Consider the following 23,259-nt stretch of genomic DNA (forward strand, 5'->3'; position numbering starts at 1 on the left):
CGCAACTAGAGAAAGCCCTCGCACAGAAACGAGGACCCAACACAGCTAAAAATAAATAAATAAATTTATTAAAAAAAAAAAAAATTATTACTATTTTTTGAATTTTATTTTTTTTTATACAGCAGGTTCTTATTAGTTATCTATTTTATACATATGAGTGTATATATGTCAATCCCAATCTCCCAGTTCATCCCACCACCACCACCCCCTGCCCCTTCTTTCCCCCCTTGGTGTCCATATGTTTGTTCTCTACATCTGTGTCTCTATTTCTGCCTTGGAAACCAGTTCATCTGTACCATTTTTCTAGATTCCACATATATGCGTTAATATACGATATCTGTTTTTCTCTTTCTGACTTACTTCACTCTGTATGACAGTCTCTAGGTCCATCCACGTCTCTACAAATGACCCAATTTCATTCCTTTTTATGGCTGAGTAATATTCCATTGTATACATGTACCACATCTTCTTTATCCGTGGGATTACTTTCCAAAATATACAAACAGCTCATGCAGCTCCATATCAAAAAAACAAACAACCCAAACAAAGAATGGGCAGGAGATCTAAATAGACATTTCTCCAAAGAAGACATACAGATGGCCAAAAAGCACATGAAAAGATGCTCAACATCACTAATTATCAGAGAAATGCAAATTAAAACTACAGTGAGGTATCACCTCACACCAGTCAGCATGGCCATCATTAAAAAATCTACAAACAATAAATGCTGGAGAGCATGTAGAGAAAAGGGAACCCTCCTACACTGTTGGTGGGAATGTAAATTGGTGCAGCCACTGTGGAAAACAGTATGGACGTTCCTCAGAAAACTAAAAATAGAGTTGCCATATGATCCAGCAATCCCACTCCTGGGCATATATCCAGACAAAACTACAATTCAAAAAGATGCATGCACCACTATGTTCATAGCAGCACTATTCACAATAGCCAAGACATGGAAACAACCTAAATGTCCATTGACAGATGGATGGATAAAGAAGATGTGGGGGACTTCCCTGGTGGCGCAGTGGTGAAGAATCCGCCTGCCATTGCAGGGGACACGGGTTCGAGCCCTGGTCCGGGAAGATCCCACACGCCGCAGAGCAACTAAGCCCATGCACCACAACTACTGAGCCTGTGCTCTAGAGCTCGCTTGCCACAACTACTGAAGCCCGTGTGCCTAGAGCCCGTGCTCCACAACAAGAGAAGCCATTGCAATGAGAAGCCTGTGCACCGCAACAAAGAGTAGCCCCGCTCGCCACAACTAGAGAAAGCCACACACAGCAACGAAGACCCAACACAGCCAAAAATAAAAATAAAAATAAATAAATCTAAAGAAAAAAAGATGTGGTACATATTTAGAATGGAATACTACTCAGCCATAAAAAAGAATGAAATAATTCCATTTGCAGTAACATGGATGGACCTACCTAGAGATTATTATACTAAGTGAAGTAAGTCAGAAAGAGAAAGACAAATACCATATGATGTCACTTATATGTGGAATCTAAAATATGACAAAAATGAACCTATCTATGAAACAGAAACAGAATCACGAACATAGAGAACAGACTGGTGGTTGCCAAGGGAAAAGGGGGTTGGGGGAAGGATGGAGTGGGAGGTTGGGGTTAGCAGATGTGAACTTTTATATATAGAATGGATAAATAACAAGGTCCTACTGCATAGCACAGAGAACTATATTCAATATCCTGTGATAAACCATAATGGAAAAGAATGTTTTAAAAATAGAGGGCTTCCCTGGTGGTACAGTGGTTAAGAATCCACCTGCCAATGCAGGGGACACGGGTTCGAGCCCTGGTCCCGGAAGATACCACATGCCACGGAGCAAGTAAGCCCATGCGCCACAACTACTGAGCCCACGAGCCACAACTACTGAGCCCGCGTGCCTAGAGCCCATGCTCCGCAACAAGACAAGCCACCACAATGAGAAGCCCGCGCACCACAACGAAGAGTAGCCCCCACTCACCGCAACTAGAGAAAGCCCACACCCAGCAACGAAGACCCAACACAGCCAAAAAAGAGTTTAAAAATAGAATGTATATATATGTATAACTGAATCACTTTGCTGTACAGCAGTAATTAACGCAACATTGTAAATCAACTATACTTCAATTTTAAAAAAAAGATCAAAAAAAGAAAGAATAAATGTTTATTGTTTTATGCCACAGAGTTTTAGGTGCTTGTTAAACTACAGCAATAGCTAACTGATACAGTGGGGTAGTAAATGGAGGAACAAAAGTACTTTTTGAAATTAAAGTGTATTAACACAAATCAGACAACTGTCAACCAAACATTTCTGGTTCTAAGGAACGTGGCAATGAAGCCTCAGCAATACTTGTTCTTTAGTCAAAGAAAAAAAAAAAAGGGTCTTTCATCATTTTACTTGTCTACTAGATCTTTAAAAATTTTTTATTAAAAAAATTGTTTTAAGTGTAAGAACACTTAAAATGAGATCTACCCACTTAACAGATTTTTGAGTGCACTGTGCAGTAGGGTTATATACAAGCACAGTGCTGTACAGTAGATTTCTAGAATTTATTCATTTCATATAACAGAAATTTTATACCTGTGATTAGCAATCTACTGGATCAACACATTAATTCAAAAAATGCCATTTTCTTCTAATACTTTTATGATTTCATTTATTTACATTTAAATATTTTATCTCTTTGGTATTTACCTTGGATACGGATCCAATTTTATTTTTCTCCCTGATACCATGTGTTAATAAGTCCATTTTTACTACACGGACTTAAGGTGCCACTTTCATCATACATAAAATATTTGGTTATATTTCTGAACTTTCTATTCTGTTCCATTAGTCTTTCTGTCTATTCATGCAACAATACCACACTTTTCATGATTGTGTCTTACGGTATGTTTAGTTATCTACTAGGATCCAATCCCCCCTCATTAATCCCTTTTTACTTATATTTTTATTAATAGACCTAATTTTTTCAGAAAAGTTTTATATTTACCAAATACTGAGCAGATAGCAGAGTTCCAAATATGCCCCCACAAGAGTGCACAGTTTCCATCTACTTTTTTTTTTTTTTTTTTTGGCTGCGTTGGGTCTTCGTTGCTGTGCGGGCTTTCTCTAGTTGTGGCAAGTGGGAGCTACTCCTCGTTGCATTGTGTGGGCTTCTCATTGCGGTGGCTTCTCTTGTTGTGGAGCATGGGCTCTAGGTGCACGGGCTCAGTAGTTGTGGCTCACGGGCTCAGCAGTTGTGGCACATGGGCTTAGTTGCTCCACAGCATGTGGGATTTTCCTGGACTAGGGATCGAATCCGTGTCCCCCAAATTGGCAGGCAGATTCTTAACCACTTCACCACCAGGGAAGTCCCTATTTTCTTTTTTTAAGATTTTTTTGATGTGGATTTTGATTTTTTTGTGTTTTTAAAGTCTTTATTGAATTTGTTACAATATTGCTTCTGTTATGTTGTGGTTTTTTGGCCGCGAGGCATGTGGGATCTTAGCTCCCTGACCAGGGATCAAACCCACACCCCCTGCACTGGAAGGCAAAGTCTTAACCACTGCACCTCCAGGGAAGTCCCTCCATCTATTATTAATTAACACCTTATATTAATTAGTATGGTTCATTTGTTATAATTAATGAACCAACATTAGTATATTATTAACTAAGGTCCATAGTTTTTTCAGATTTCCTTAATTTTACTGAATGTCCTTTTTCTATTCCCGGATTCCATCCAGGATGCTACATTACATTTAGTCTTCATGTCCCCTTAGGCTCTGCTACAGACTCAATGTTTGTGTCCCCATAAAATTCATATGTTGAAACCTAATCCCCAATGTGATGGTATTTGGAGGTAGGGTCTTTGGGAGGTGATCAGGTCAGGAGGGCAGATCCCTCATGAATGTGATTAGTGTTATAAAACGGACCCCAGAAAGCTCTCTTGCCCCTTCCACCATGTGAGGACTCAGCGAGAAGACAGCTGTCTAGGAACCAGGAAGCAGTTCTTATCAGACACCAGATCTGCCGAAGCCTTGATCTTGGACGTCCCGGCTTCCGGAACTGTGAGAAATAAATATTATTTAAGCCAATAAATATTGTTCATGGGTTGCTGAAGTCCATTCAGCAGCCTGATGGACTAAGATGGGCTCTCCTTGGCTGTGGTTTTTTCAGACTTTCCTTGTTTTCGATGATTTTGACAGTTTTCAGGAGTACTAGTCAAGCATTTTGTAGGATGCTCCTCTATTGGTACATGTCTGGTGTTTCTGTCGTGGTTAGACTGAGGTTATGGGTTTTGGGGAGGAAGACATCAGAGGTAAAAAGGACCATTTTTATCATACCATATCAAGGGTATTATATTAGTTTCCTAGGGCTGTTGTAACGAAGTATCACAAACCAAGTGACTTAAAACAACATAAATTTGTTTTTTCTCAGTTCTGGAGGCTAGAAGTCTGAAATCAAGGTGTTGGCAAGGACACGCAGCATCTGAAACCCATAGTGGGGAATCCTTCCTTGCTTCTTCCCAGCTTCCTTGACTCACTTGAGCTGCAGCACCTCAATTGCTGCCTCTATGGTCACGTGACGTTTCTCTCCTCATGTGTCTGTGTCTCTTCGCCTCTTCTTATACGGACACCAGTCACATTGGACTAATGGCCAACCCTACGCTAGTAGGACCCTGTCTTAACTAATTACATCTGCAAAGACCCAATTTTCAAATAAAGTCCATTCTGAGGTCCTGAGAAGGACATGAATTTTGGGAGGATGCTATTCAACTCAGTACAGGTACATACCATCAATGCGGTTTTTGACTGTTGATGTTGACCTTGATCAGCTGGCTGAAGTAGCATTTGCCAGGTCTCTCCACTATAATGTGACCCTTTTTCTTTCCCCCTTTCCATACTGTACTTTGGAAGGAAGTCACTTGGAAAAGCCCACATTTAGGGAGTGGGAAGTTATGCTTCCTCCCTTGAGGGTGGTGTAGCTACATAATTTATTTGGAATTCTGAATGGGAGACTTGTCTCTTTTCCCCATTTACTAATTTATTCAATCAATCCAGTTACACGTAAAGCTGTATCAGAAGTGTTAATTCGTACCCCTGTGGGAAACAACTTGACTGATTAGAGTACAGTGCTTATGAGCCATTCCTTTTGCCTTTAGTCTAATAAACTCCATTCATTTAGGTCAGCACCTGTTTCCCCCACCCTCTTCAGTGAGGTCATTTCATACATTTAGAAAGATAGAGTTAGACTGTCTTGTCACAGTCTGCATTCTTTCCTGGGATCCGCCAATCTCCTAAATGATTTTTTTAGAAATTTGCCTGGGGACTTCCTTAGTGGTCCAGTGGGTAAGACTCCGCGTTCCCAATGCAGGGGGCCCAGGTTTGATCCCTGGTGGGGGAACTAGATCCCACATGCATGCCACAACTAAGAGTTCTCATGTTGCAACTAAGAAGCCTGCATGCCGCAACTAAAGATCCCGCATGCCACAACGAAGATCCTGCCTGCTGCAACTAAGACCTGGCACAGCTAAAATAAATAAATATTTAAAGAAAGAAAGAAAGAAAGAAATTTGCCTGCACTAAGGTTCACTTTTGGTGTTGTAAAGTTCTATAGGTTATGAAAAATGCATAATGTCATGTATCCACCATTACAGTATCATACAGAATAGCTTTACCACCCTAAAAATCCCTTGTACGTCATTTATTCATCACCACCCCCCTGATCTCGAATCCCTGGCAACCACTGGTCTTTTTACTGCCTCCCTAGTTTTGTCTTTTCAGAATGTGACATGGTTGGAATCAGGGTGTAGTTTTTTCAGAATGACTTCTTTCACTTAGCAATGTATATTTAAGGTTCCTCCATGTCTTTCTGTGACTTGATAGCTTATTTCTATTTTTAGCTGACAAATATTCCATTTTATGAATGGACTGCCATTGGTTTACCCATTCACCTTTGGATGGACATTTTGGTTGTCTGGTTGTTGACATTTTAGTTTTTGGAGATTATGAAAGCTGCTATAAATATTTGTGCACAGGCTTTTGTATGGACAGAAGCTTTCAACTCAATTGGGTAAGTACCTAGAAAGGTGATTGCTGGATCATATGGTAGTATTATGTTTAGCTTTGTAAGAAACAGCCAAACTGTCTTCCAACGTGACTGTACCATTTTGTATTCTCACCAGCAATGAATGAGAATTCCTGTTGCTCTGTGTCTTCATCAGTATTCGATGTCAGTTTTTTCTTTTAAAGAATTTCACTTTATTTATTTATTTATTTATTTTTTGGCTGTGTTGGGTCTTCGTTTCTGTGCGAGGGCTTTCTCTAGTTGCGGCAAGCAGGGGCCACTCTTCATCGTGGTGCGCGGACCTCTCACTATCGCGGCCTCTCGTTGCGGAGCACAGGCTCCAGACGCGCAAGCTCAGTAGTTGTGGCAGACGGGCTTAGTTGCTCCGCGGCATGTGGGATCTTCCCAGACCAGGGCTCAAACCCGTGTCCCCTGCATTGGCAGGCAGATTCTCAACCACTGCGCCACCAGGGAAGCCCTCGATGTCAGTTTTTAAAATTTTAGTCATCCTAATAGATGTGTAGTGTCATCTTGTTTTGTTTTAATTTGCAATTCTGTGATGACATATGATATTGAGCATCTTTTCATATGCTTATTTGCTATCAGTATATCTTCTTTGGAGAAATGCCTGTTCAGACCTTTTGCCCATTTTTAAATCAGGTTGTTTGTTTTCTTATTGTTGAGTTTGTTTCTTTTTTAAATAGATCTTTATTGGAGTATAATTGCTTCACAATACCATGTTAGTTTCTGTTGCACAACAAAGCGAATCAGTCATATGCATACACATGTCCCCATATCCCCTCTCTCTTGAGCCTCCCTCCCATCCTCCCTATCCCACCCCTCTTGGTCATCGCAAAGCACTGAGCCGATCTCCCTGTGCTATGCTGCTGCTTCCCACCAGCCAACTATTTTACATTTGGTAGTGTATATATGTCGATGCTACTCTCACTTCACCCCAGCTTCCCCCTCCCACCCCATGTCATCAAGTCCATTCTCTATGTCTACCTCTTTATTCCTGCCCTGCAACTAGGTTCATCAGTATCATTTTTTATTTTTTTTAAGATTCCATATATATGTGTTGGCATACGGTATTTGTTTTTCTCTTTCTGACTTACTTCATTCGGTATGACAGACTCTAGGTCCATTCACCTTACTACAAATAACTCAATTTCGTTTCTTTTTATGGCTGAGTAATATTCCAATGCATATATGTGCCACATCTTATTTATCCATTCATCTGTTGATGGACATTTAGGTTGGTTCCATGTCCTGGCTAATATAAATAGTGCTGCAATGAACATTGTGGTGCATGTCTCTTTTTGAATTATGGTTTTCTCAGGGTACATGCCCAGTAGTGAGATTGCTGGGTCATATGGTAGTTTTATTTTTAGTTTTTTAAGGAACCGCCATACTGTTTTCCATAGTGGTTGTATCAATTTACATTCCCACCAACAGTGTAGGAGGGTTCCCTTTTCACCACACCCTTTCCAGCATTTATTGTTTCTAGCTTTTGTGATAATGGCCATTATGACCAGTGTGAGGTTATACCTCATTGTAGTTTTGATTTGTATTTCTTTAATAATTAGTGATGTTGAGCATCTTTTCATGTGCCTCTTGGCCATCTGTATGTCTTCGATGGTGAAATGTCTATTTAGGTCTTCTGCCCATTTTTTAACTGGATTGTTTGTTTTTTTGATATTGAGCTCCATGAGCTGTTTGTATATTTTGGAGATTAATCCTTTGTCTGTTGTTTCATTTGCAAATATTTTCTCCCATTCTGAGGGTTGTCTTTTTGTCTTGTTTATAGTTTCCTTTGCTGTGCAAAAGCTTTTAAGTTTAATTAAGTCCCATTTCTTTATTTTTGTTTTTATTTCTGTTACTCTAGGAGGTGGGTCAAAAAATATCTTGCTGTGGTTTATGTCAAAGAGTGTTTTTCCTATGTTTTCCTCTAAAAGTTTTATAGTGTCTGGTCTTACATTTAGGTCTTTAATCCATTTGGAGTTTATTTTTGTGTATGGTGTTAGGTGGTGTTCTAATTTCATTCTTTAACATGTAGCTGTCCAGTTTTCCCAGCACCACTTATTGAAGAGGCTGTCTTTTCTCCATTGTATGTTCTTGCCTCCTTTGTCATAAATTAGGTGCCCATATGTGCATGGGTTTATCTCTGGGCATTCTATCCTGCACCATTGATCTATATTTCTGTTTTTGTGCCAGTACCATACTGTCTTGATTACTGTAGCTCTGTGGTATAGTTTGAAGTCAGGGAGCCTGATTCCTCCAACTCCATTTTTCTTTCTCAAGATTGCTTTGGCTATTCGGGTCTTTTGTGTTTCCATATGAATTGTAAGATTTTTTGTTCTAATTCTGTGAAGAATGCCATTGGTAGTTTGATAGGGATTGCATTGAATCTGTAGATTGCTTTCGGTAGTATAGTCATTTTCACAATATTGATTCTTCCAATCCAAGAACATGGTATATTTCTCATCTGTTTATGTCATCTTTGACTTCTTTCCTCAGTGTTTTATAGTTTTCTGAATACAAGTCTTTCACCTCCTTAGGCAGGTTTACTCCTAGGTATTTTATTTTTTGTTGCAATGGTAAATGGGAGTGTTTCCTTAATTTCTCTTTCTGATTTTCGTTGTTGGTGTATAGGAATGCCAGAGATTTCTGTGCATTAATTTTGTATACTGCAACCTTACCAAATTCATTGATTAGTTCTAGTTTTCTGGTGGCAACTTTAGGATTTTCTATGTATAGTATTATGTCATCGGCAAATAGTGACAGTTTTACTTCTTCTTTTCCAATTTGTATTCCTTTTATTTCTTCTTCTTCTCTGACTGCTGTGGCTAGGACTTCCAAAACTATGTTGAATAAGAGTGGTGAGAGTGGACATCCTTGTATTGTTCCTGATCCTAGTGGAAATGCTTTCAGTTTTTCACCATTGAGTATGATGCTTGCTGTGGGTTTGTCATATATGGCTTTTATTATGTTGAGGTAGTTTCCCTCTATGCCCATTATCTGGAGAGGTTTTATCATAAATGGGTGTTGAATTTTGTCAAAAGCTTTTTCTGCATCTATTGAGATGATCATATGGTTTTTATCCTTAACTTGTTAATGTGGTGTATCACATTGATTGATTTGCGTATACTGAAGAATCCTTGCATCCCTGGGATAAATCCCACTTGATCATGGTGTATGATCCTTTTAATGTGCTGTTGGATTCTGTTGCTAGTATTTTGTTCAGGATTTTGCATCTCTGTTCATCAGTGATATTGGTCTATAATTTTCTTTTTTTGTGATATCTTTTTCTGGTTTTGGTATCAGGGTGATGGTGGCTTTGTAGAATGAATATGGGAGTGTTTCTCCCTTGGCAATATTTTGGAAGAGTTTGAGAATGATAGGTGTTAGCTCTTCTCTAAATGTCTGATAGAATTCGCCTGTGAAGCCATCTGGTCCTGGACTTTCGTTTGTTGGAAAATTTTTAATTACGGTTTCAATGTCATTACTTGTGATAGGTCTGTTTATATTTTCTAATTCTTCCTGGTTCAGTCTTGGAAAATTGTACCTTTACAAGAATTTGTCCTTTTCTTTGTGGTTGTCCATTTTATTGGCATATAGTTGTTCGTAGTAGTCTCTTATAATCCTTTGTATTTCTGCAGTGTCGGTTGTGATATCTACTTTTTCATTTCTAATTTTATTGATTTGCGTCCTCTCCCTTTTTTTCTTGATGAGTCTGGCTAAGGGTTTATCAATTTTGTTTATCTTCTCAAAGAACCAGCTTTTAGTTTTATTGATCTTTGCTATTGATTTCTTTGTTTCTATTTCATTTATTTCTGCTCTGATCTTTATGATTTCTTTCCTTTTACTGACTTTGGGGTTTCTTTGTTCTTCTTTCTCTAGTTGTTTTAAGTGTAGGGTTAGATTGTTTGAGATTTTTCTTGCTTCTTGAGGTGAGACTGAATTGCTATAAACTTCCCTATTAGAACTGCTTTTGCTGCGTCCCATAGGTTTTGGGTCATTGTGTTTTCGCTGTCATTTGTTTCTATGTATTCTTTTTTTTCTTCTTTGATTTCATCAGTGATCTCTTGGTTATTTAGTAGTGCACTGTTTAGCCTCCATGTATGTGTGTTTTTTACAGTTTTTTTTCCTGTAATTGATTTCCAATTTCATAGTGTTGTGGTCAGAAAAGATGCTTGATACAATTTCAATTTTCTTAAATTTTCTGAGGCTTGATTTGTGACCCAAGATGTGATCTATCATGGAGAATGTTCCATGTGCACTTGAGAAGAAAGTGTATTCTGCCACTTTTGGGTGGAATGTTCCATAAATATCAATTAGATCTATCTGGTCTATTGTGTCATTTAAAGCTTGTGTTTCCTTATTTATTTTCTGTTTGGATGATCTGTCCATTGGTGTAAGTGGGGTGTTAAAGTCCCCTACTATTATTGTGTTGCTGTCAATTTCTCCTTTCATGGTTGTTAGCATCTGCCTTATGTATTGAGGCGCTCCTCTGTTGGGTGCATAAACATTTATAATTGTTACCTCTTCTTCTTGGATTGATCCTTTGATCATTATGTAGTGTCCCTCCTTATCTCTTGCAACAGTCTTTATTTTAAAGTCTCTTTTCTCTGATATGAGTATTGCTACTCCAGCTTTCTTTTGATTTCCATTTGCATGGAATATCTTTTTCCATCCCTTCACTTTCAGTCTGTATGTGTCCCTAGGTCGGAAGTGGGTCTCTTGTAGACAGCATATATATGGGTCTTGTTTTTGTATGTATTCAGCCAGTCTGTGTGTTTTGGTTGGGGCATTTAATCCATTTACATTCAAGGTTATTATCGATATGTATGTTCCTATTACCATTTTCTTAATTGTTTTGAGTTTGTTTTTGTGGGTCTTTTTCTTCTCTTGTGTTTCCCGCCTAGAGAAGTTTCTTTAGCATTTGTTGTAAAGCTGGTTTGGTGGTGCTGAATTCTCTTAGCTTCTGTTTGTCTGAAAAGCTTTTGACTTCTCCATAGAATCTGAATGAGATCCTTGCTGTGTAGAGTAATCTTGGTTGTAGGTTTTTCTCTTTCAGCACTTTAAGTATATCCTGCCACTCCCTTCTGGCCTGCAGAGCTTCTACTGAAAAATCAGCTGATAACCTTATGGGGATTCCTTTGTATGTTATTTTTTGTTTTTCCCTTGCTGCTTTTAATATTTTTTCTTTGTATTTAATTTTTGTTAGTTTGATATATATGTGTCTTGGTGTGTTTCTCCTAGGGTTTATCCTGTATGGGACTCTCTGTGCTTCCTGTACTTGGGTGACTATTTCCTTTCCCATGTTAGGGAAGTTTTCCACTATATCTCTTCAAATATTTTCTCAGACCCTTTCTTTTTCTCTTCTTCTTCTGGGACCCCTATAATTCGAATGCTGGTGCATTTAGTGTTGTCCCAGAGGTCTCTGAGATTGTCTTCCATTCTTTTCATTCTTTTTTCTTTATTCTGCTCCTCAGCAGTTATTTCCACCATTTTGTCTTCCAGCTCACTTATTCATTCTTCTGCCTTCATTATTCTGTTATTGATTCCTTCCAGTGTAGTTTTCATTTCAGTTATTGTGTTGTTCATCTCTGTTTGTTTGTTCTTTAGTTCTTCTAGATCTTTGTTAAACATTTCTTGTATTTTCTCAATCTGTGCTTCCATTCTATTTCCGAGATTCTGGATCATCTTTACTATCATTACTCTGAATTCTTTTTCAGGTAGATTGCCTATTTCCTCTTCATTTATTTGGTCTTCTCGGTTTTTACCTTGCTCCTTCATCTATGACATATTTTTTTGCAGTCTCATTTTTTTTTTTTTTTTTATGAGGGGGATTGTGTTCCTGTTTTATGGGTTGTTTGGCCTGAGGCTTCCAACACTGGAGTTTGTAGGCTATTGGGTAGAGCTGGGTCTTGGTGCTGAGATAAGGAACTCTGTGAGACCTCACTCCAATGAATATTCCCAGGGGTCTGAGGTTCTCTGTTGGTGCAGTGGTTTGGACTCGGAGCTCCCACCGCAGGAGCTTCCCCCCGACTCCGTGTTGGCAAATCAAGATCCCACAAGCCGCGTGGGGTGGCCCCCCCAAGAAAAAAAGAGAGAACAGTAACAAAGTAAAAAATAAAATTAGACTAGGAAACTAACAGATATGTTAGAAAGAATGTAAAAATAAAAATATAGATGAATCAACAGCCACAAGGTATGTCAGTACCATAATAGTAAAAAAGAGGAGGAGGGAAAAGAAAAAAAAAAAAAAGGAGGGTGGAAAGGTCTTGGCTGTGGAGAGTGGGGCCTAAGCAAGGGTGAGGTTTGGGTGGTGGGCGGGGCCAATGCTCAGGACCTACAGGGCTGGAAAACCCTGGGGGCTGTGGGCGGTGGGGCTTAGGCTTCAGGAACAGAAGGGGCCCAGGCGTGCCCCCCACCCCTGGTCTCAGAGGGCAGGGCACCTCACCAGGGAGCCCAGCAGGCTTCCTGGGCTCGAGTGGGCAGGGCAATCGCCCTTCGATCCTCTCCTGCTCCTCCCACAGGGCCCCTCCCGCCTGCCTTTCCTGATCTCCCCGGCCTCCCTCCTATGCCCCCAAGGACCCACGCAACCTGGAGGGAGCTTGGAGGGCAGGGAATCGGCCTGGGAGCTTAGCAGGCTCCCCGTGCCCCAGTGGGCGGGGCAATCGCCCTCCACTCCTCTTCCGCCTGTCTTTCCTGATCTTCCCGGCCTCCCTCCTATGTCCCCAAGGACCCATGCGACCTGGATGGGGCTTTGGAGAGCAGGGGATCAGCCTGGGTGCTCAGCAGGCTCCCCGGGTCCAAGTGGGCTGGGCAAACGCCCTCTGCTCCTCCTGGAAGGCCCCTCTCGCCTGCCTCTCCTGATCTCCCTGGCCTCCCTCCTATGCCCCCAGGACCCACATGGCCTGGAGGGGGCTTTGGATTGCAGGGGACCGGCTTGGGAGCTCAGCAGGCTCCCCATGCCCCAGTGGGTGGGGCAATCGCCCTCCACTCCTCTCCCGCCTGTCTTTCCTGATCTCCCCAGCCTCCCACCTATGCCCCCAGGACCCACACGGCCTGGAGGGGACTTTGGATTGCAGGGGACTGGCTTGGGAGCTCAGCAGGCTCCCCGGGCCCCAGTGAGCAGGGCAATCGCCCTCCACTCTTCTCCTGTGCCTCCCGGAGAGTCCCTCCCACCTGCCTCTCCTGATCTCCCCGGCCTCAGGGGTGCCGATCTGGTCTGGCCTCCAGTTCTCCTCCCCCCTCGGTCCCCCTACGTCCTACTGGTTCACTCTGGGGTTCCTCCTGTCTCCTTGAGGGTTAGAGTCCCCACCAGCAGCCGGCAGGCGCCCTAGTTGTGGGGAGACGCTAACTCCACGTCTTCCCACGCCACCATCTTGACTCCTGTTGGGTTTTAAGAGCACATCTAGCATCCAAATCTTGGTTTCTAAAAACTATTCCTGACTAAAAGGAACAGAACTCCTTGGAAAAGCAGTTGATTACTGATCTGGGCAGGGAAAAGACAAGATGAGCCTGGAGCATCTTATGGTACTAGACTGTAAGACAGTGCTCATAAAAAGGTAAGGGCCAGTCTAAAGGGCAGACAAGCCTATATGACAGAGGTCCCCAGTGACCAAAGCTGGGATAATCTGAACAACAAAATAAATAATGATTGTATTAGGTTATAACCTATGGAATAAAAAAATATCCATGAGTCTATATTGGTAATGTACAAATGATTCAGTAAATAAATAAATGAAGCAGAAGGGATGGCTCTTCCTTAGAGAATAATTCTAACTAAATAATATCAAAGAAATAAGAGACATAGAAAATCACTGTTAGAACGCCATGATAACAACGAAGGCAGGCAAGATCCACCAACGGATGCTAAAAATAATGAGTGAAAGTGAGGTGAAACGGGATATTTGCAGCCTTAAACTTTCTACCCTGGTATATTTATTAACTACAAAGAGAAAAATAGTAACTTCACAGTGCAGAAACACCACAGACATGAACTAAACTAAATGATCAAGGCTATTGCCATCAGTAATAAGACATATTGACCCCTTACACTGCTGATATGATACATTGAGAAGGGAACATCACTTCTGTAGTATACTTGCCAAAAATGCATGGCCTCCATCTACTCGTGAGAGAACATCAGACAACCTACACTGAGGAACGTTCAATACAGTAACTGATCCATACTCCTCAAAATGTCAAGGTCAGAAAGACAAGGAGAGACTGAGGAACTGTCACAGATTGTAGGAGATGAAGGAGACAAGACAACTAACACCCCAGAAAACCAGAGGACATTAGTGGAAGAACGGGTGAAATCAAATTTGCAGTTTAGTAATGTACCAATTCTCTAATTGTATCAATTAGTATTTTACTAATTCTTAGTTTTGATAATTGTACTGTGGTTATGTATAAAGTAAACATTAGTGAAAACTAAGTGAAGGGTATACAGAAACTTTCTGTACTATTTTTGCAGCTTTTCTCTAAGTCTAAAATTATTTCGAGGGACTTCCCTGGTGGTCCAGTGACTAAGACTCCACGCTCCCAATGCAGGGGACCTGGGTTCGATCCCTGGTCAGGGAACTAGATCTCACACGCCGCAACTAAGAGTTCGCATGCCTCAACTAAAGATCCCACATGCCACAACTAAGACCTGGTGCAGTCAAATAAATAAAATAAAATAAATAAATATTTTAAACAAAAATAATAAATAAATAAATTAATTAAATTATTTTGAAATAAAAAGGTAAAAATAATTTGGATACTCACCCTTTATCTGTTAATCATATGAAAATATCTTCCTCTTTCGGCACTCTGGTTGAGTTGATGCATCTCCGAGCTGGAATGTTAGCTGTTCCTTCCAAAGGCCATTCCTTCTATTGCTCTGTCAGGTCGGCCGCCTCAGGATGGGGAGGTAGACATTAGGATTAGTGGATCCCATGGTCATCTGCCCATTACTGCACCCCCCTTTGCTAAAAAGTGGACCACTTGGCCTGAGGGGATGGTATGTGATATACCATGTCGGTGGGTCAAACACTGTGTGAGCCTTCAGATGCCGGTGCTGGCTGAGGTCATGCAGGCAGGAGAGGCTAACCCATACGCATAATATGTACTGCGTTGATTTCAGTCAAGATAAATTGCTCCCTTTCCAGAGTGGAAAGGGTCTGACGTGGTCAGCTTGTTACCAAGTGGCTGGCTGGTCTCCCTGAGGAATGGTGGCATGTGGCAGATTCAGTGTCGCTGTAGGGTAGACACTCAGCAGTGGCAGTAGCCAGGTCAGCCTTAGCGAGTGGGTGTCCAGGCCGGTACACCCGTTACTAGCCTCTCCCCTACTGCCATTGTGCCAGCGCTGGGGTGGTCTTTGACTGGCTGGCCGATGACTGCTGGCTGAATCACGCTGTTTACTTGGTTTAGTCTCTTCCATGGTAGATGCTCTCTGGTGGGCGTTAATATATGATACATGTGCTATAAAGACCTCACTTTGTGCCTGGTCCTCAAGATCCATCTATGTGCCTCTTCTCCAAACCCCCTTGACCCTGATGTTCCAATCTCCTCATAGGCCCCTGACCAACCAGCCAAGCCATTCACCATTGCCCATGGGCCCATATATATTCTTCTATTGGACACCTTTTCTTTCTACAAAAGGGAATGACCAGGTGCACGACCTGGAGCTCTGCCAATCGGGAGGATCTCAGGGTTACCCCCAAGTAGGGCTGTAGTACAACAGTCCATCTTCAGCTCAAACCCTCATATTGAGCCAATCCATTCACGAATCAAGCTTGAACTTTTTCCTCCTCCATCAGCTGGTCATAAGAGTTCCCCCATACGGCTGTAGGTGTGAGCTGAGGGAAAGGTACTGGCCAAGCAATGGTGGGTGACATGGGGGTCTGGGCCACCTACTCATGCAGCTCACTTTGCCCTCTGGCCCTGCTTGTGCCCAATTTTCTTGTCCCCCTTTTTGTTTTGGACCTTCCTGACTTTATGACTTGGTGGGTCTGATAGAAGACAGCTCATGACAGCCAGCTCTGGCCACATGATCACTCAATGACATCTTGTGGTCACACTCACCATCTTAACCAGGACCCAGTAGTAGGCCGGGGCAGTTTTTTGTATAGTGTGTAGGTCTCTGTTGCAGATGTCATGACCCTGCTCCAGAACCATAGGGATCTCTATCATGGCTCTTCTTTTTAGGGTTTGCCACAAAACTCTACCTGGCATCTCTCCTCCATCCATAGATACCGCTGGTACCAACAGCTACATGTGGCTAATGGCTACCATATTGGAAAGCACAGATACAGAACATTTCTATCAGTTCAGCAGGTGTATTAGACAGTACCACATCTAGATCTAACAGTTTACAAGAAGTACAGAGGCTGGAGAAATATATTAAACAATCTCACAAGGATACAATCATCCAAAAACAGAATGCGGAAAATTCTACAGAACAAGTGACCCAGTTTCTTTAACAAATAAATGTCATGGAAAAATGGGGGAGAGGGAAACTGTTGTAGATTAAGAGTCTTATGAGACACATTAACCAAATGCATTGTGTGGACTTTCCCTGGATCTTGATTTGAACTAACCAACTGTAAAAGAGACGTTTTTTGAGATAAGCCAGTTAAGCAACCCACTGAGAGTGGAAATGTGGGCTCATTCAAATGTGGTTGGGGAGAAGGACCCAAGTAGGAATTTGTATTCCTGGTTTGACTGGGAAGAAAAACAAAGCCAGAAATAGCTTTATCTCAGTAATGTTAGCAACACGCTTCTTCAAATTTGCTGTGGGAGGAAAACAGAGCTTGGAATAGTTTCAAGAGCAGCAGCCACATCACTCCCCTTGATCCTGGGATATGCCCAGTGGGAGAGTGGAGACAAAGGGATGCGACAGTCTTTTCCTTCGCTTATCTGGCACACTGCTGCTCATCCTTAGCACTCCTCTTCCAGGAAGTCTTCCTGGCTTGCCTTACTGCCCTACCCCATCCTAACCCCCAAGAGCCTCCCTGTGCTTTCCTCCTCATAGCCCCGATCAAGGCCTACCCTAACTGTGACACCGGAGCTGGGACTTGCAGGGTAAGAAAGATCAAGGGTGTGTGCCAAGCCCCTGAGCCTTGCTGGACCTCTGGGTATTCGGACCACAAGAAGCCACTGCATAGTCTTAAGCCAGGAAGTGGTGGCTGTTCTGTTTCCCTTTGTGCTCAGTAAGCCTCACCTCTCCTTTAAGAAGTACTGACTCAGCGAGGGCTGGCAGGGCCACCTTAAGGCCGTGCCACCTTAAGCAGCCCTGCCCCCAGCACAACCAATAGGCTGCGGTGGTCACCGGCTGTTGCCCAGCTATGGCCAGCCTGCTCCGGGCTGCAACTTGGGGGATGTTCCCCTGGAGGGGCTACTGCTCCAGGGGGACGCAGGTAGGTGGGAGGGGAGGAGCCCCTTAGAGGGTGGGGGGCCCCCGATGCCGAGTTCCGGCCAGACTCTGTGCTGCCCCAGCACCAGGAGACCTTGAGCAGAGGCTCTCTGGGCTCACCCCAGGTCAAATGTGGGTGCTCAGTGAGCTGGGCCGAAGCCCTCACAGCTGCCATGAGTGGGGCTGGGGGGTGTCAACTGAAAGATTTGTGGACTCTAGGGCACCCCTTTGAGGGCCCGGAATACACACACGTTTTGAAAGAATGCCTGGGAGGCAAGGAGCTGGGTTCTAGGCCAGGCCCTCTTCTGGACTTGCTGGCCTCTTTAACTCATCTGTAAAATGGGAAGAAATCCCCAGAAGGGCTCCAAGAGCCCTACGAGCCCCCGGCCGAGGCGGGGTAGGGGTGTGGGTGCCTCTGTCCACAGGCAATGGAACCCCCACTCCCACCCCTCCCACTGGCCAGGTGGTCCCAGATATCTTTGAGTGACCCTGCCTATGTGTTTCTTCCCTGCAGGGTGAACTCAGCGAGGGCTTTGTGGAGGCTCTGAAGGCAGTTGTGGGGAGCCCCCACGTGTCTACTGCTGCTGCGGTCCGAGAGCAGCACGGGCACGATGAGTCAATGCACAGGTGGGCTCCGCCGCCCCCCTGCATCAGAACCCCTGGCTGGGAGTGAGGGTCCTGGGTTATCTTCTGCTCTCAACCCCCGCCATCTGTTTTTGGGTGCTCTGGCATTCTCCACCTCTCCTCTATGCCCCCAGAAGGGTGTTCCCTGCCCCTCGCCCACTGTGCAGCCTCAGGCCCTGCAATACCTTCAGACTTGAGCGGGACCAGAGGGTACCACACACCCCTACATTGCTGAGGGTCTGGTTCCAGGTGCCAACCTCCGGACGCCGTGGTATGGCCCCAGAATGTGGAGCAGGTCAGCCGGCTGGCAGCCCTGTGCTATGGCCAAGGCGTGCCCATCATCCCATTCGGCTCGGGCACCGGGCTTGAGGGTGGAGTCTGTGCCGTGCAGGTATGTATGGTGGGTGGCCTCCTCCCCTGGCCAGGCTCTAGTCCCACCACACTTGTCACACTGGCAGCTGCCTCTTCCACCACACCAGCCTGGCTGGCCAGGTCCAGCCCTCCTTACCTGCCATCCTGGGGCTCTGGTCTGGCTGCTGGGAGGTCGGCCACGAGCTGGGGTCCTGGGCACTGTGTCCTGGCGAAAGATCTAGGTCAGTGACTGCTTGAACGCCCTCCGCCAGGGCGGCGTCTGTGTCAACCTGACCCACATGGACCGAATCCTGGAGCTGAATCCGGAAGACTTCTCTGTGGTGGTGGAGCCCGGCGTCACCCGCAAAGCCCTCAACACCCACCTGCGCGACAGCGGCCTCTGGTTCCCCGTGGGTAGGCGGGGGCTCCAGGACTTTCCCGGGCCTGGAGGGCTCCCTGGTGGCAGGGGTGTTTCTGGGGCTTGGCGGGACCCCTCTGCCCACGGGCACCCGCCCCAGGCTTCCTTCTGCCTGCCCTCTGCCCTCCAGACCCAGGCGCAGACGCCTCTCTCTGCGGCATGGTGGCCACCGGCGCCTCGGGCACCAACGCTGTGCGTTATGGCGCCATGCGCGGCAACGTGCTCAACCTGGAGGTGGTGCTGCCGGGAGGGCGGCTGCTTCACACTGCGGGCCCCGGCCGTCACTTCCGGTGAGCGCCCTCTACCGGCGGCGACGGGGGCCTCCTGGAGAGGCGGGTCATGAAACTGCCCTGTGGGCCAAAGCCGGTGGTCCGGAGGCCGATTTGGGCTGTGCCAGGGAACGGCTGCCTGGGTGGCAGTCTGCACGGAGGCGGGTCAGCCCAGACCTCAGGCTCAGCTCCCCACCTGGCTTCTGGCCAGAAATCCATCGTCACGTGGCCTGGGCACTCACCTACCTCATGTCCCCGGGGACCCAGGAAGAGCGCAGCTGGCTACAACCTCACCGGGCTGTTTGTGGGCTCCGAGGGGACGCTGGGCCTCATCACGGCCGCTACCCTGCGCCTGCACCCTGCCCCTGAGGCCACGGTGGCCGCCACCTGTGCCTTCCCCAGCGTCCAGGCGGCCGTGGACAGCACCGTACACATCCTCCAGGCTGCAGTGCCCGTGGCCCGCATTGGTGAGCCTGGGATTGGGCCGTCCAGGTGGGCTCCCCGGAGGAGGCTCCCTTCGAAGGCCACGCGTCACCTCACGTGGCCTCTCCTTGGTCCCAGAGTTCCTGGATGACGTCATGATGGACGCCTGCAACAGGCATAGCAAGCTGAACTGCTGCGTGGCGCCCACGCTCTTCCTCGAGTTCCACGGCTCCGAGCAGGCGCTGGCAGAGCAGGTGCAGCGCACAGGTGTGCTGGGGTGCTGTGGGTGGGGCGGGGCGGTGGGGGGGGGGCCCGGGCTGCCCCAGAGTAGGGTCTGGTGTCAACCCCCCGCCCCCTACAGAGGAGATCATCCGGCACAACGGAGGCTCTCACTTTTCCTGGGCCAAGGAGGCGGAGGAGCGCAGCCGGCTCTGGGCAGCGCGGCACAACGCCTGGTACGCTGCCCTGGCGCTGCGGCCGGGCTGCAAGGTGAGCGGGCTGGGGTGGACGCGGGAGCCTTTCCTCAGCCTACTACTATTATCCAGGGCAGCAGGCAGAGGCCCCGGCGGGCAGGACTGCCAAATCCTCGGGAGGGAGCCCCTGCCCCGAGCTAGGCCCTGGGTGCAGGGACCGAGCAGGGGCAGTGTGAACACAGAAGGCAGGCTTCCTGGAGGAAGAGGTGGTGAAGCGGAAGGTGGTAGCCAACAGGAAGGGGAGGCTGAGCTCCAGGTGCTGGGGGGCCTGCACGGTAGCGGGGGTGGGGAGCAGGATGAGAGCCCTGGGAGCCTAGCCGGGCCAGTCGCCTTGTTGCACAGGGGAAACTGAGGCTTAGAGACAGCAGGCACGTTCATGTGAGAGGCCGAGCCCCCTGAGCCCATTCGTAGCCTTGACCCCTTACCTCCCGGGCAGGCTGGGTGAGGGAGGGAAGCTCACCGGCCTGCCCCGACTCAGGGCTATTCCACCGACGTGTGTGTGCCCATCTCCCGGCTGCCGGAGATCCTGGTGCAGACCAAGGAGGACCTGCAGGCCTCGGGACTCACAGGTTCTGCCTGCCCCATGCGGGGCGCGGTGGGAGGGTGGGGGCGGGGCTGGGGCAGCAGCTCTGTCCTCTGGGCCCCCAGGAACCATCGTTGGGCACGTGGGTGACGGCAATTTCCACTGCATCCTGGTGGTAGACCCGGAGGACCACGAGGAGCTCCTCAGGGTCAAGGCCTTTGCAGAACAGCTGGTCAGGTAAGGGCAAAGCGGGAAGCAGGGTGGGGGAGAGCTGAGGGAAGTGGGAGGGGCACCCGCTGAGGACCTCTTCCCGCTGCTTCCCAGGCGAGCACTGGCACTCCATGGCACGTGCACGGGGGAACATGGCATCGGTCTGGGCAAGCGGCTGCTGCTGCAGGAGGAGGTGGGCACGGTGGGCATTGAGACCATGCGGCAGCTCAAGGCCACGCTGGACCCCCGAGGCCTCATGAACCCAGGCAAGGTGCTGTGACGGGCTCGGAGCACCCGGCCCACAAGCCCCCAGAGGGTGGCACCTCCCGTTCCGGAACCTGTTTTCCCCCCACGGAACAGCTCTGCCTTTGCCTAGACCCTGCAGGGGTCTTTGCCAGCCCGCTAGCCCTTTTATCCAAGCCGAGGCCAGAGAGAGGAGGGAGATGCCTGGTTGGCCGTCTTCTCCCTGGCCCTCTTGCCGGCCTCAGAAGCCTTTGGTCCAGTAAATGGCTCAGGGTCATTCCCGGTGAAGCTGCTTCCTCTCTGCTCGCTTACACGTCCTGTAAGGTGGTGTGGGTCAGTCACCCCAAAGACTAGGACGACTCCCCTCCACCTTAGCCTCCCCATTGCCCGGGCAGGAGAACAAAGGCTGGGGGCCCCAGCACCCATAGTCCAACTCCATCTGCCTGGTGACAGGAATGCTCCTTTGCTGATGGGGGAAGGGACCTTCGGCTCCACACTCATAGACCCCCAAAATAAACCTGAACCCCACTTGCAGTTGTCTGGAGACGAGCAGGCGGCACCTGTGAATGGCCCCCTGTGCCTGCCCGCCCCACCTCCTCCAAGTTCTCTGTCCTTTGGCTGGTGACGCCCTCGTCCCTCATCCCGGGCCTGCCCTCTGACTTGCTGCAGCCTGAGGGGGGGCAGCTGCTCTGCCTCTCAGAGCCCCAGGGCCTAAGGACTTGCCCATGTCCATCATCACTTACCACAGATTCCCCCACTGAGCCCCAACTGGGCTCTAGAACATTCTGAACATGTCCTTCAAGTGGCTGCTACCAACCATTGCAAACGGAAGTGATTTTCCTGGTACCACACCTTTCCACAGTGTCATGTATTATACTACCAGCTTTTTTGCCCTCAACCTCAGGCTCTGTCCACCCTGGGGCCTGCCCCTGCCTTGGTCAGGATTCCTGATCAGAGGACCTTGTCCGGGGTACCTGGCAGTTGTTCCCCCTAAGCCCACGAGAGGGCGCCCGACACCTCAAAGCTTAGACACCAGTATCTGCTTGGGGCAGTGATGCCCTGCACTCACCTCTGCAGGGACCTGCAGCTCTCAGCTCTGGGCCCCCCACTTCCCGGGGCCTAGCAGGTGCCTGGAGTCCTGGAAACCAGTCTCTAAGCTCTCCACTCCCCTGCAGGTCCCAGGAGCCTCTAGTGCAGGCCCATCTCCCTCACCCCAAGGCCTTGGCCCTTAGGAAAGGGGCTGAGCGAGGGGCGCAGGGGAGCCAGCGGCACACTCCATCTCGCCTCACTCCCATTCTCCCAAGTCACCTCTGAGCTCCTTCCCTGCCTCCACCCCCTCCGCCCCTCCCCACCTCTCCCCCCAGCTGTTCAGGCAGCCCCTCTGGCTCCTGAGACCAGCTCGGTTCTTGGAACCCCTCCTCTCTGCTAACTCGGGGCTGAGCCCTGAGTTCGCTCCTCTGTGACATTTCTGTCCCTTGGATGTGCCAGGGGGTGGTGTGGGGCAAGTCCCATGGGCCCTCCCCCGCAAGCACCCAATAAAGCAGACTCAAACCATCTAACCATCAGCCACCAGTGCCCTCCCCTCCACGCAGGCTGCCCGCCACCAGCAGCCCCCCCAGCAGCCCCCCGGGGCAGCATTCTGCAGGGGCAGGCCCCTCCCCTACAGGGCAGGGCTTGTCTCTGATGTGCCCCTCAGTGCCTGGCAACTAGTAGGTGTTCACCAAATGGCCACTTCCCCACAATTCTTTACTAGGAAAAACTCCAAACATGCAGGAGAGTTGAAAGAACAAGTACACTGTTCACTGAAATACTAGCCACTGAAGATTCAACAATGAATATTTTTGTCTTACTTGCTTCGTGCGTGTATTTTTTGGGGAACCATTTGGAATTGAGTTACAAATTTCTTGACATCATTCACCTACATAATTCAGCATCTATTCCCTAGGAATAAGGACCTAAAAACCTTGACACCATTAAATGGCTCCTAGATGACTGGTTTTAGTGAGGTGCCCCTTTCCAGGAAGCCCCCCCCCCACCCAAGTGTGCTGGGCCCTTAGCAGAGGGAGTGGGTGGAACCCACCTCCCAGTTCCTGCCAATTCCCTCCCCTCCCGGAAAGGCAGAGTTGAGGAGAGCTGTTGGGATGGAGGATGACAGACACCAGTTCCATCTGGAAAGCCCGGACAACCCTGGTCCTACCCCCGCCCAGGAGCTGGCAAACTGGGTCTGAATTTGGAGGACACGGCAACCAGCAGAGGGCTG

The 23,259-nt window shown here is 47.3% G+C and overlaps 1 protein-coding gene across 1 annotated transcript; it reads left to right on the forward strand.

Moving 5' to 3' along the window:
- Nucleotides 1–17,374: 17,374 nt before the first annotated feature.
- On the forward strand, nt 17,375–21,276 carry LDHD (lactate dehydrogenase D). The gene is made up of 11 exons (XM_061172771.1): nt 17,375–17,469; nt 17,980–18,092; nt 18,339–18,480; nt 18,713–18,854; nt 18,989–19,148; nt 19,395–19,594; nt 19,689–19,817; nt 19,912–20,039; nt 20,502–20,592; nt 20,672–20,783; nt 20,871–21,276. Exons 1-11 carry the CDS (start codon nt 17,398–17,400, stop codon nt 21,034–21,036), a joined length of 1,455 nt encoding a protein of 484 aa, XP_061028754.1. The 5' UTR covers nt 17,375–17,397; the 3' UTR covers nt 21,037–21,276.
- The last annotated feature ends 1,983 nt before the right edge of the window (nt 21,277–23,259 follow it).

Source organism: Eubalaena glacialis, chromosome 18, assembly GCF_028564815.1.
Source record: "Eubalaena glacialis isolate mEubGla1 chromosome 18, mEubGla1.1.hap2.+ XY, whole genome shotgun sequence".
In the NCBI taxonomy this organism is placed as follows: domain Eukaryota; kingdom Metazoa; phylum Chordata; class Mammalia; order Artiodactyla; family Balaenidae; genus Eubalaena; species Eubalaena glacialis.

Bases quoted from the DNA above. Each gene is read 5' to 3' on its own strand.
- LDHD (XM_061172771.1), top strand. From the start codon at position 17,398: ATGGCCAGCCTGCTCCGGGCTGCAACTTGGGGGATGTTCCCCTGGAGG. The intron at 18,855-18,988 runs GTAGGCGGGGGC...TCTGCCCTCCAG, and splicing joins CGGCCTCTGGTTCCCCGTGG to ACCCAGGCGCAGACGCCTCT. The intron at 19,149-19,394 runs GTGAGCGCCCTC...CCGGGGACCCAG, and splicing joins GGCCCCGGCCGTCACTTCCG to GAAGAGCGCAGCTGGCTACA.